At 30.0% G+C, this 14779-nt stretch overlaps 1 protein-coding gene across 5 annotated transcripts in view; it reads right to left on the reverse strand.

Moving 5' to 3' along the window:
* Window positions 1-14779, reverse strand: part of LOC118192818 (uncharacterized) — a 560683-nt gene that overhangs the window by 37468 nt on the left and 508436 nt on the right. For 4 of the 5 annotated variants that reach the window (XM_085813364.1, XM_085813361.1, XM_085813363.1 and 1 more), the window contains 2 exons: window positions 11069-11194; window positions 6171-6305 (listed from right to left, as the gene is read on the reverse strand). In XM_085813364.1, the coding sequence (XP_085669490.1) occupies window positions 6171-6305; window positions 11069-11194 (261 nt within the window). Of the gene's footprint in view, window positions 1-6170; window positions 6306-11068; window positions 11195-14779 lie in introns of those variants that run through there. The other variant, XR_015040285.1, reaches the window with a different exon arrangement.

Genomic DNA, 14779 nt, shown 5'->3' on the forward strand with positions numbered 1-14779 from the left:
ATAGGTTAACCCATTAACTGCCAAAACTACAAGGAATGATTCTTTTTTCATGAAAATAATAACAAATATTAAATTAAGCATTTATAACATAAATTTACATTGAAAATAAAAAAAAGAAATGCTCTTTTGGAAAAAGCGAGTGTTGCATTCGTGCAAAGTCAGCGGAATAAGACTACGGATGTTTAGTGAGTAGGATTGTACTCATGCGATGTTTCCTTTGAATGGAGCACTGGATTACTTTTTAGCTGTATAATGTTTTAGAAATCTACAAATCACTTTACTTGTAATAAATTTAATATTAAAATATACATTAGATTTCTTTTACAAATGCAGATTATTTCAATTGAAAGATTCAAGCATGAAAAGCTTCACTACAATCATGATATAAAGCTACATTACGCACTCTTTACAACGCTTTTGTTATCATCGGACTTTATGATAAAATGTCTACCATCTCCATGGAGTGGTTTTTGAGTGCTGAATTTACTAGGTCTTCCTGTTGCAAATCATTTCTGGCTAATTCTACACTCTCAATAGGAGTTTGCAAAAGGAATAATGCAATCTCGCGCCTGAAATCTAAAAGACTTTTTATTTCCAGTAGTAGACAGTCATGATATTTAGTAAATTTAGATATGGTCTCACCTTATATAATTTATCAGTATTGCCAGTTTGACTATTGTCAGCTAAAATTTTGCTTCATATTCCTGTACTGCAAACGTGATATCGATTCTCATACAGTAGGAACAGAACTGTTCTTATCAAGAGACTAATACATTTCTTCTTGAGGTAAAGAAGGATATCCCGTAAGCAATAATATTCCAATAAGTCTTCCCATATAGGCTTCAGATGCAATAAATTCTGGGAGATTTTTTTGCTGAGTGTCTGTTCAACGAGAAGAGAGTAAATGTCTCAACCAAAAAGAAAATCGAAAATTTCTCCACTAGTTTTAACTTGTATTTTGTCTTTTACTTGTATTTTGTTTTTTAACTTGTAATTTCTCTTCTATCTCTCTTCCAGAGACATAACTGACGGTTCCTTTTTTATCCATTTCAAGTTTTCAGTTTTCTGCTTTTTAAACTTTTTGGTATGACTACCACTACTTTTAGAAGACTGAAACTTACTTCTTATGTGAATTTCAACTTCCCCAGCAATATCATTTGGTAAAATATCATTATTTAAAATTGTTATTCTCTTCTTCTTCATCACTATCTTTTGCAATTTCTGGGGGAACAACAACAACAGTTTCATTCTGGTTATTATTAACATTATCATTATCTGTATCTTCATCAAAAAATCTTTGGAGGGCTTCTTCTAATGTAAGATACCTCGTTAAGGCAGTTTTAAAGCAACCAGAACATTGAAAGGAATGAGTAAAAAAGGAGATTACCCGTTTATTGCTGACCTTGCGTCAGCGCAACATCTGTTTTCCCTTCCTTCCCAACACAAATATAAACATCTGATTGATGTAATGTTCTGATAAACGGTGACCTTGGCTAAAAATAGATCACTCATAAAGACAGAAATGCTTTCGTTAAATATTTTCGGCAAAAATTACCTGTCAAAAATTTTGCTTAAAATATTAGATTAATTATTATAAATAAAATGATTGTTAAACAAATAACAAGGTAAATATATAAAAACAAGGTAAATATTTTTGTACAGAAATAATATTCATAATATTCCCTACACAAAATCATCTGCTAGTATAAAATATCTTAGGCAGTTATATTTATTTATTTTGACTGTTGTGTCAATGCAACACCAGCGGCTAATCATTTAAAATGAGAAGTAAAATCATAATCAGCATGATACATTACAGAAGACTAGCTGCTGCTTGCCTAGAGAGAGGCCTGCTGATCAGAACAATCCTGAAAGCCTCGTGTAGGCACAATTACAAGTTTTGAAAGTTAGTTCTGCTCTGCCTGTCTGATGCAGTTAGTGTCATAACTTCGGGTAGATTTCTTGGGGTTGTAACCCAATTAATATATTTTAATGTTCCAATAAGCCACTAAAGTACCAGAGGTAATAAGTTGTTTTGTATTATTTTAATTCTCACTAGATGAACTCAGAGAATTAAGTTTTACATTAACTTTTACATTTTTGTGCTATATTTTTGTGACCATTGGAAAGATTAATGAAAGGCAATAACTCACTTTAAGACGCAGAGATAACTTTTAAGGGTGACCAATTAGTTACAAATAATTAAATAAGCTAGTTAGATACCCTTAGTCATTACAGATTTACATAGCCACTATTAAAATCACAATCTATTAACATGTCACAGTTTAAAATACATGTAATTTAATGACATTGATTCTTATACAATATAAGCTATATATACATTATAATATATTCTATACTATAACTATACATTAAAAGCTACAAAACATTTATGTTTTGTAGCAAAAATACTGAGTAAAATATTTGCAAATCTTTTTAATTTGAAGTCTTTCCAGACGTTCTGGCTAATTTATATCAACTTTCTTCACTTTAAACATCTTTTCTAACAATTAGAAATTTGTTTCAATATTTCCACTAGTTTTTGTGTGTTTTATCTCCTTGCTTGTCAATCTCTCGACTATATACCTATGAGGTTTTACTTGATCTGATAAAAGTTAAATGGTCCAAAAATCCTGACAGACGTGAAGCAAATTATCGCTATGTTTGAAAAGTAACTACAAAGTCAGATAAAGTTTTAAATAAATCTTTACAGGTTATGATGATCCAATTAAACAGGAACAGTCAAATTCAAACTAAAAATGTGGACTAGTAGTCAAAGACTACACAATTTAATTTTAATCTAATATGGCTCAGTAACACATCGTAACAAACTTGTAACTCGTCAGAACATAGTTATCACATAATCACAAATTCAAACACGACAATGATAACACTAAGACAAATAATTACAAATTACCAGAACTGGTAGGAAATAATGCAGCGGTGCAAGAGGAGGCCAGAAACAAATTCTGTCTTACAACATCAAAAACATAGTTTAAAAACTGAGTTTTATTCTGGTGAGGAAATCGAAAGAGAAAATTATAGCAAAGGCTGAAATTATAAACAACTGCTTAATTTACATAATATTAAATTTACATATATTTGAAGAATAATTTTCTTTCTCTTTATGTATTCAGTTTCTTTGTTCAATACATTTCCTCTTCATTTTAGAACTTTTGGATAAAATTAAAGATTTCTATTATTCTAAAAAACTAAATGCATGTAGAATATATAGGAAAAGGTTCCAATTTTACTTCTTTAGTAATATGAATACTCAGAATATACATGAAATGATATATGATAAGAGCCATTATAGAGACGGTGTAGCAGAATTTTTAAAATTTAGTGACACACTGAGCAACAAAATCTAGAAATGGCAAAAATTTTAGAAATTAGGAAGGCACTAGGCAGCAGAATTTAGGATTCACAGAGATTGCATCAGGGGGGAAATGCATAGCGCCAGCCCTGTGTATGATGTACAGAGACACCACTTGGGTTTTTAGCACCTGGGGACAACTGAAGATTTTGCACCCCCTTCTGCTTGCCAAGAATGAAAAACAATTCATTCTCAAATTTTGTAATATCAATATGGCAACCCATGGATGCTGCTGCGTCCAGAGACAGATGTCCCTCTTGCCCCTAACTATGCCATTGATGACACACTGAGACATATAAGATGAATCTTTAAATTGTCAGTTTTCAGTTTTTTATTAATAGAAAAATTCTTTTCTATAAATGCCTGTCCATGTGATAAGATCAAACGCACTTTTGATATTTTCCATGTTAATGAATGTATCCATTTTTGTCTAGTGAAAAGTAGAGAAAACAAAGGGAAGATAAACTTTTAAGAAAACAACTTCTAGTATCAGAAGTAAAACATTCAAATATTATGTTTTCATTGTTCTTCTGAAAATTCTCCGAAAAGTTCATCACAAACTTTCCATGAAATACATCCATTACATGTTAATATCATGAAAACATTTGTCTGGAATCTTGAAGATTCGTGAGTCTATAAATCTTGCTTTCAAATCCTTCTAAACTTTCCTAGTTGCAATGTCTAAAATCTTAAAGAAAAATTACCCCTACCAATTCTACAATAGCAAAAAGCCAGAAATATGTTGAAAAAAAAAATCAGAGGAAAAATGTGTAAAATTAATTTTATAGAGAAACTGATGAATATTGAAATAACTCTTACCATGGAAAAATTAAAACAAAGGCATTTTTAATTAATTATATAACTATTTTGCTTTTGTTACGAATTGTTTCATAAAATTGTGCTAAAGTACAAAATAAACATTTATTACCTTATTTATTTTTCAGATTCAAAATATAAGTAGTCACCAAAATGGAAAGTAATGTCACTTTGTAATATCATAGCGAAAAATAAAAATATTTTACTTTAATGTTATTTCTTGAATACAATATCAATATAGTAGCATTATTTTAATGAAACTGATCAATGTTATAATGTTTTAAAAAAATATCGTCAAAAAATTCCGATTTCTGAATTAAAAATTTTCTGTAGAAACTAATCTTAAAATCGTTAAAATGTAGAAAAGTTGCCAAATTTAAAACCGTTTAATAAAGTATTCACATTCTCAAAAGCAAAAAGTTGATTAAGAACTCTTCATTAGAAAAAAATGAAATAATTCAAAATGCCTGTTGTTTCATTTCTTGCTAAGAAACTTGAGAATCTCACCATTTATATTAGAAATAGAAACAAATTATAATCCACAAAGGACCATATAAACCCTAGACTACAAGTAGGGTTGTAGTGATCCAAGTTCATATTCTAGATTGTCTTATACATGTTTTATCAGATTTAAAACCAGAAAATATGTAAACCATTCCATCTACTAGATTCTTTCCCTCAAGATAATTGGTTACTAATGCAGCATGATGGGGGTGAGCATTATCTTCCATTGGGAAAAAATTATTATAGATTGTACCACTCAATAACTTGATATAAGGATAAAAAAAAATGCTCTTTATATTTTAAAATTTAAAGTTGCACTGTCAAAAATGTGTAGATTAGTGCAACCACTTAAAGGATACCCATCCCATTACCATGATTCCATCACCTTCGCATCTTTCATGAGTTTTTCTAGGCTTATTCCACTTGCTTTGCTCCTTCCAGACTGTAAAAGGTCTGGAATTACTTTCCAACAGAACTCAGCTCCAGTCTATACCATTCCAATCATGACAACCTCTGCACCACTGCAACCAAGTGCATTTTGCAGCCCAAGTCAGTGGGACATAAATTGCGAGATTCTTTGCTTAAAGTCCCTTTTTGTGTAGCCTGTCATTCACAGTATATCTGGGCTCCCAAGTTCCTCTAACTACAGCAATCTCCCTTGCTATCTGATTAGTTGTCTATTTCTTTTAGTAATCAATGCCAAATAACAATTCTGAGAGTTTGTTTTGGTGCATCTTCGACTTTGAATAGGTTGTTTGCATGCATTACATCTTTAAAGCATTTCCAGCTTTTTGACATGATACTTTTTGGCTACTTTTAGATGTTTACAGAAAGTCAGACTACCTATATTGTCAGACTACCTATAGAGTAGTCTGACTTTCAATCTTCCAGCCACATGCCATTCCTCTTAATCTATCAAATGGCTTCACTAGGACACGTTCCACTTTCATGATCCTAGAATTTACCCAATTACTTACACAATCCTTGAAATTGGAATTTGAAGCCCCGCATGCACTCCTTTCACATGTGCCAAAAGAACAGGTGCAAAAATTTTCATGCTTTTGGGTAGTGAAAGTGAATTAGTTACATTGCACTAAGTGATAACTTTGACCCTGGCCTGCCAATTACCTTTCATTAGACTTCACTTAATGGAATTAACATAAAGCACTATTTTATAGTTCTTTTCATTTTTCCTGCCATATATTATTGATAAGGCACTACAAGATTATAACATTGCATAATACATGGGAAAATAATACAATATTTTAGTAATTTATATTTATTATTAATTTACGAGTAAATTTATAATTAAATGTACTAACAATGAGTAACAGTATGATTCAATATGAATTTGGCTAAAAATAAATATAATTATATCAATATTAGGATATTAAGCCCAATTTCACAATCTGAACAATTATTTTATAAATGTTATAATTTCAGTTCTGCATATCATTATTTTCCAAAAACTCACTTTTCTGTATTCGGCATAAGGATCCTGACCAGCCCTGAGGACATATGCATTTTCCAGAAAACCTGTCGCATTCAGCTCCATTATAACACCGGCATCGGAAAGCACAATGAGGGCCATATCTTCTCCTTGGGCAAACTAATGTAAAATAAATTAGTGCATTTGATTGTTTAGAAAATCATTTATATTTATATATTATTAAATTATGACTAATTTAATATCAGAAGTAAATTTTATAACATATCTGCAATTTGAACATATGCATATTAGAAATAATTAAAAATTAGAAAATATCTAAATATAAATTATTGTGATCTTTTAAGTAGAAGGCCTACTTATTATATTGGGTCATTAAAAAAGTTCTACAGTTTTTGATGATAAATAAAAATGAAGCGTTATAGTCATTACATTACAATTATTATTTGCTAAATTTGAGCCCTTTCAGTTTTTGTTTGTTTGTTTATTCTTGTATTTTGGTAACCACATATTAAATTATTCCTAAACACTGTCTGCTATTAGTGCTGTCATCTCACACATTTTCTCCTTTCGTATTTCTTGTAGAAATTTTGCAGTCTGTAATAGTTATTACTTCCTTGTATGAAGTAAAAAGGAAGTATTGTAATCACGAAAAATTTTGGGTATCCTATTTCAACAAAAATATCCATTTTGACCATTAATCGAATGCAATTTAATGATGTTTTTACATGACATCTGTACATAAGGACAGAATAAAGGACTCTTTTTCCCCAAATGAATTATAAAACTGACTTTAAACGGATTTAGAAGAGATTTTTTCGTGCTGTTTGTATGTAAGTATGTATGTTTGTGTGTTACATAACTCAAACACAAGTAGCCTCAGAATGTTGAAATTTTTTATATAGGACTGCTATAACATGTAGATGTGCACTGCCTATTTTGGTTGCAATCAGCCACACTAAAAGTATTTAAATATATGTATATGTATATATAATTTGTTTACTAAATAATATTGATTATATTATCTCCTAAGTTTAATTATAGTAGGATTATCTTAAAAGAGTGAATCCATACTAGTAAGTTATATTTTGAAAGATCTTTTGAAGTAACTTGAAAGTAAAATGTTAAAAATGTTTTAACGGCGACTGGAATTAAATCATGAATAACAAAATTTCAATTGTAAAAGGAATAAATTAAAGGCAAGAATTAAATTAAATGCATGTAATCATTGTCATTGATCGGAAATTAGTTGACTTTTCAAGGGGAACAAACCAACGCCCGTTCAATGAACAATAATTAATAAATAAATACGAAGGTGTTTCGTCTTTACTCGAGCAATGAGGCTAAGCCAAATCGGCAATACAAGTCAGGACAAATATTCCGTGAATAGAAGGGATTATGAACCAATGCTGATATTCAAAACACTTATTCCTATTAAGCATTTTAGCCAATTCAATTTTGAGTGAAAAGCAATTTCTGCAGTGATTGCTTGCATTTAATTTAATTCTTGCCTTTAATGTATTCCTTTTACAATTGAAATTTTGTTATTCATGATTTAATTCCAGTCCCCGTTAAAACATTTTTAACATTTTACTTTCAAGTTACTTCAAAACATCTTCCAAAATATAACTTACTAGTATGGATTCACTCTTTTAAGATAATCCTATTATAATTAAACTTAGGAGATAATATAATCAATTAATCAATATTATTTAGTAAATAAATTATTATTAACTTACTTTGCAGCAATTGTGCAAGTAGTAGTAACTTTCTTTACACTAAATGAATTTAAAATCATACAATATATGTATATATATATATATATATATATATATATATATATCCACTCTGTTACTCAGCTTAGTGAGCCCCGTCCTTTAGTTAACCTGCATGTTATAGTTGTAGAATTAACAACAATTTAAAAGTTGTTTAAGTGCGGCCAAGCTTAATTTATTTTATTATAGCAGACATATTTGTTTATATTTGAAACTTAACAGAATAGTGGATTTGTTGCCCATCTAGAGAAACAAAGCTTCGCAACAACAAAGTAACATCTTCTTTTATTATTGTGAATTAAATTATGCTTAATCCATTCTAAAATTATCATTTAAGTTATTAAATTAGCTGATATGTTGACTCGGCATAGCATCCACAACAAATTAAGTCACTTTCTTTGCCTTCAGTGTCTTTTTGCCGAGTGAGACCAAAAATAAACTTTCAGTTTTGTGCATCAAAAAATCTGCCTTCTTGCCCGCTAGCCGAATAGCTTGCTTTTGCATAGAAACTATAATTTTAACTGTAAATTTCGTTTTTTAATTTTCTTAACTGTATTTGGTGTTTTATATTTTTCTATATTCTTTAAATTTTTAATATAGCTATTTTGAGTTTTTACATATTTTTGTCTTGTCGCAAAGTAAGAACTGAATTAATTGAATGAGAAATATATCTCTAATGAAATTCAAGGAAATAAAGTTTCAATGAAAGGCAGGAAAAAATGCGTATAATTTAATATTCCGTACAAAGAAGTCCTGTGGTGTACACATCAGATTTTTTTCCCACTATTATGCAATAAAGAAAACAAGGTCCAGTTAATTTGCAACATGGTTAGTATGTTTCCAGTTAATCGGGAGTTGATTGTAATTGATACTAATAGAAATAAAATTGTCATTTGCAATGATATAATGTTTGGAAATAACAATAAAAGCTCACATGCCAAGCTATGTACGAAGTATTACTGCCTTATTACATTTCTTTCCTGAATTTACTGTCTGATTTGTTGGCAACAAGTCATAGTATACAATTCTTTATCTCTTTTTTCAGCAAAGATTCATGCACTAAAATCCGAACAAGCACATTCTGGTGTATTAAAGTATGAAGTACCTATGCATTGTAGTGACTTACATACCCAATCTTCTTAAAATGATCATGTACTGTACTTTTTGGAATATTTATTTTGTCTGATGATTCCTTTTTTTTTTTTTTTTTTTTTTATCCTACCCTGTCCGCGGCACTTCTGCCATTAAGCAACGAACAGCCCAGTAAAATGAAAAAGGATGAAAATGAGAATTAACAAGTTCCTGAAATGTATAGCTTGTATTTTCAGCAATAGCGTCTTTTAATAGGTCCTTTTTTACAGAGGATGGTTGCCCAGAGAAGGTATCATTTTCGGGGCTGAAATTTACACATTTTAACTTTTCAAATTGCATCCTCAGAAAAAATGTCCATATACAGAAAATATTTCAAGCAGACTAACTAGCATTTGCTTCTTTTTTCACATAAAATATCACAATATGATGAAAATGAATTTTTTTATTTCTCCATTCTTAGTACTGCACTGAAACAAAAGCTATGTCAGCACACATGCTAAAATTATGTGAGTGTAGGTACAGGTTGATACAAGGCCAGTTATGCATCCATATAGGCATATTAGGTAGTGTTGGCCCTTGTTAACTAAGTATCAGCCCCAATTAGAATTCCCTGATGTCTCCCACTCTTCTTAACACCGAACTTGTGAGAAGATTTTTGCTTTCCAAGTATTTTTATTGTCTCCTTGCTATACAGACACTATGTGCTTACAAACATTCTTGTCTATTCTGGGATTCGAACTTGGGCACATCAGTATACAGCAGCCAGTGTCATTAGCCAATATACCCCCTGGGCAGTGCTAGAATCATGCAGCATGTAACTGCATTTAAACATCCACTTTTATCCACTTAAACATCCACCTTTTTTTTTTTTAAGTCACACCATAACAGGGGTAACAAAATAATTAAAAGATAAATAACAAAAAATCTCCAGGATTATGTTATTCAAAATTTGATCGCTCTAGATACCATTGTTTTATCACAATGCGAGAAACACACATACATTTATGCAGATTCTTCATTATTTAATTTCTTTAACACAGGGTGATAATATTTGGCTGCAATAATCCGAAAAGAGAAATGGGCATGTAAAGTTTTCATCGCTAAATGCGGAAAAGAAATTAATAGCCCTTCTGGGCTAAAACTTAAATCAATAGTAGTATATATATATAAAAAAAAAAAAATCTGAAAGTTTTCAGATTTTATATTATGCCCAAAGAGGCATTTTTTTAATGTTTTGTGTGTTACCTTTATTTTTAAATATCATGTTCATTTCAACAGCAATATCACAAAATATTTAAAAAGAACATATTTTTAGAATTTCTGATACACAGTCTTGTGAACTGAAGACAAAAATGTTTTTTTCTCCATACAGTGTTATCATTGCTCGCTTCAAAATCATTGAGTTTGTTTGTCAAAAATTCATTAAAGTTTTACAAAATATGAAATAGATAATAAAACAAATTCCAAATTTGGGCTTCCACATGCTCATATTCAAGTGGAGGACTACATAATTCAAAATTTAATGTCTCTAGGTTCCCTTATTTTTTCACAATATGAGAAACATACACACATTCATGCAAAGTCTTCATTATTTAATTTCTTTTCATATAATGCAAGGCTCTCACATTGTTGGCAGCATTTTGAAAAGTGAAATGCCATTTTATAGTGAATACTGCAAAATGCCAGAATGAAATTAACAGCCCTACTGGGCAAATTGCCCCTTTAGGCTAAAAATGTGTTTCAATTTGAAAAACTGCAAAGCATTTGGAGTGACCCAATGCTTCTTTTTCCTCAACTTTTTCTCAAGTAATTAAATAATCCAAATGTCACATTTTGAGATAAAAACTGATATTTCTTTCCTACATGAAAATTAGTAAAAAAAAAATATAATATTCTAAGTTTTTTTTTTTTTTTTTTTTACATGTAAAGCTTTACATAGAAAAAGAGGCTTTTTTTGTTTGTTTGTTTGTTGCAGAACAGAATTTAGGATATAGGAAGATTGCAGTTTAGCCAATACTGCATTAATTTTCTTCAAAATTATCATATGAATAAAATTACCAGTCTGGCATTGTTGCCCTGTCAGTCCAGGAGGACAGAAGCACATTCCATTTACAGGATGACATGGATTGCCTCTGCAATTGCATTCTTTTGTGCAGTTGATGTCAAATCGACCTATAGGACACACTGAAAAAATTTTTTTTTACTTATAATTGAAATTTAACTAAAATTATTAAGTACAAAATTTATAAAAAGGAAGTAAAAAATTAATTTGCAATCTGAAAGCCACAAAATGTCACAATCTAACCTTTAAAAAACTAAAAAGAGTTCACTATCATAACTATCAATCCTGAAATATGAAAGTTTTCTTGCATTGTGGACTACACTATTTCAAAAGAATTCTCAATTGGGTTAGTCCTTTGTAATTGTATGTCATCATATAGTCACCACAACATGATTTACCATTGCTTTTAAATGTTGCCATACAGTCGCCATCCTATGTTTGGTCAAATGGCAAACTGCACATTTTGTGTCAAAACTGGGAGAGAAAAAGGGCTATTTTAGTGTGTTCTAACTGAAAAATGAGAGATATGAAACCAGATATATTTGCAATTTATTAGCTTGTGAGCCTGCTCATACATGTTGGTGACTGATCATGCAAAACTATGATTTAATTTTTTCAAAGTTAATATATGAAATATGAAAGTTTTTTTGCATTGTGGACTACGCTATTTCAAAAGAATTCTAAATTGGGTTAGTCTTTTGTACTTGTATATCATCATATAGTCACCACAACATGATTTACCATTGCTTTTGAATGTTGCCATACAGTCGCCATCCTATGTTTGGTCAAATGGTAAAGTGCACATTTTGTGTCAAAGCAGGGAGAGAAAAAGGGCTATTTTAGTGTGTTCTAACTGAAAAGTGAGAGATATGAAACCAGATATATTTACAATTTATTAGCTTGTGAGCCTACTCATACATGTTGGTGACTGATCATGCAAAACTATGATTTAATTTTTTCAAAATTATTTGGATCATCTTTTGCTTATAATGTTAGATTAGCACCAGTGATAGTTACTAACATATTTAGATTGACATTGTAGTTTTGCTAGCATTTTATTATATTGTTAAATTATTATATTGTTAAGCATTTTTTTAAATCACAAATTTATTATTATTATTGTACTGATACTGTAATACAGGATTCTGTCTTGAAGGATTGGATTAAAATATTGGAGCTTGTGTGATGGTGGAGGCACCGGAACTACATTTCTTATCCCTAATTGTTAGTTGTAAAAAATACATTGAAGTTTAGGATTTATTATTAATTTTGAAGTTAGTTTTATTGATTTATGCAAATTTATATACATAGGATAGGATTACACTGGCCCTGCCCAAAGAGATGTACAGTCAAAAGTCGTTAATCCGGACTCGTCGGGACTTCGGCGATTCCGGATTACAGATCATCAGTTTAAATCTCGTAAGATGGCATGCAGAAATTCTAAAATTAAAAATATGAAACCGTAATTTATGAAATAAAGAACAATTATGATCTAAAGGGTATCAAAATTTCCAAAAAGAAAAAGCTTAATATTTATTTATTTACTTTATTAAACATTTCTTTCAATGTAAGTTGTTTAAGTTTTGCTTCCTTTCATGTGATAATACTTCCTCTTTAATTCTATTAAACAGACATAATTTCTTGTTCAGTTACAAAGTTCTGCTGTTCAAGTCCTATAATTGCTGTGTCGAGAACAATTTGTCAATCGAAATTTTTTCGTTTTTAATAACCTCTGTCACTTTCTTCGCTATCGGAAGCGAATTATAATGACAAGGAACTTGTTTTAAATCATATCAAAGACGGAGCATATCGATGAAATACTACATTTGGTAAGGAATTATAAGCCAAATAAAATAAAAACATCTGCGTTGAAGATAAGGATAGCGCTGACAGATCAACTTCCAATTCATTACACGCCCGCCGCGGCGTTCCCCCCGCCGAGCAGCATGAAATTGATAAACAGATTTCGGATTTCAAAACATACTTTCGCTTTAGATCCTTTACATATTAGCAAATATATATTGGAAATTCTGTTTGATATAATCGAAAGTTTAAACTTACTTTTATAAAATTGCTCTTACAGTCTGCAAAAAATAATAAGCCGGATCCAATTCGAAAATTAAGGAACAACGCAATCATCAACATTAACTTTAATAGATAATTAGATAATTTTAGCTTATACGTCCATTATACATAAAACGCGCACGCGAAAACGTATTCTGCACTTGCGCACACTCATATGCGCAATCGTAAAAGGTCTTACGCGCACACGTAAACACCTATGCGTATGTGTCAACGCGGCGCATGCGCAGAAAGTTTTTAGTTTTGAGGTCCGGATTATAGATCATTCCGAATTATGGGTGTCCGAATTAACGACTTTTGACTGTATATAGAAATATATATGTGTAATATGTTTCTATAAAAATATTTTCATATTGATTGAATATGAAAAAACATTCAGAGCTGACTGGAAGTCTATAAATAATTTAAAGGCAAAATGCACCATTCAGGCTATGAACTATTTATAATATGATTTTGATGTAATATATATTAAAACTTTGGATAATGTTCATAAAATGTTCTACATATGTCTACACTAGATTAAGATAATTCAGCTAAAATTTAATAAGAAAAATTATTCTCAAAATCACTATGGAAGAAATGTATTTGCACACTTTAAGTTTTATTAATTCAATAAATTTCATTTATTGCTGTAAAACATTTTCCTAAGTGAAGGCTTAAAAATTGAAAATATGGTGATTCTGTATCTAGTGGGTGATGTGATGGAAAGCTGGAACAACTGGCAGGTATGCACTATTAAAAATTTTTAAAAAAATATAAATAAAAATAAAAAGAAAGAAAAAAGATTTATCTTTTTAGATAAAAGCACTATCTACCTTCAAATAAAGTTAAAACTCAAACAGAATTTCAATTTCAAAAGCTACAGTACTTTTTTTCGGCATTTCTTTCCTGAATGAAAAATTATATAAACAGAAGACTTTTGAAATATCAAAATATTAAAAAAGTGTATCTCTGTTTAAATAAAAATTATAAAAAGAAATATACAGAAAGATTTCAATCTGTTCCTTATTTCAAAATTTCACCACCATCTGAATTTATTTACAATGCAGATATTAAAGAAGCAAACTTCAAAATTTTACACTTAGCCCAACATAAGGTATTGGAATTTGGTACAACATAATGTTTATTTATGAAATTCAAGACAATTTTAAAAATGGAAAATGTCATTTTTTGTTTTTTAAACTGTTAGAAATGTTTTTGTTGGAAAATGTTATTAAGTAAAGATAAAATAACTTTTAAAATTATTTTACTTTATTATGTTGATAAGAAATGCATTTTATAATGCTTTTATAAGGATAAAAAAATCTTAAGCATCGGGAGCAATATCTTGTGGTGTTTCTGTGTAAGAAAAAGGATTTTATTGCCCATTCCAAATAATAGCATCACTCAAAATTTTAAAAAAATTGCATTCAGAGAACTTTGAATAGCAGTTTAACATACTGGGAATGATTTAATTATTTAATAAATGAAAATAATATTTATTCTTGCCAACAGACAAAATTAATTTATTACAATTAAATAACTCTTCCCTCCCTCCCAAGTTTGAAAACTTCAGGACTTGTTTTTGTATTTTTTTTGGGGGGGGATGAAAATTGATGTAAATAGGAAAACAGCATTGCTTGATA

This window comes from Stegodyphus dumicola, chromosome 3, assembly GCF_044657685.1.
Source record: "Stegodyphus dumicola isolate Sdum_Otavi_A_Nest chromosome 3, ASM4465768v1".
Taxonomy (NCBI): domain Eukaryota; kingdom Metazoa; phylum Arthropoda; class Arachnida; order Araneae; family Eresidae; genus Stegodyphus; species Stegodyphus dumicola.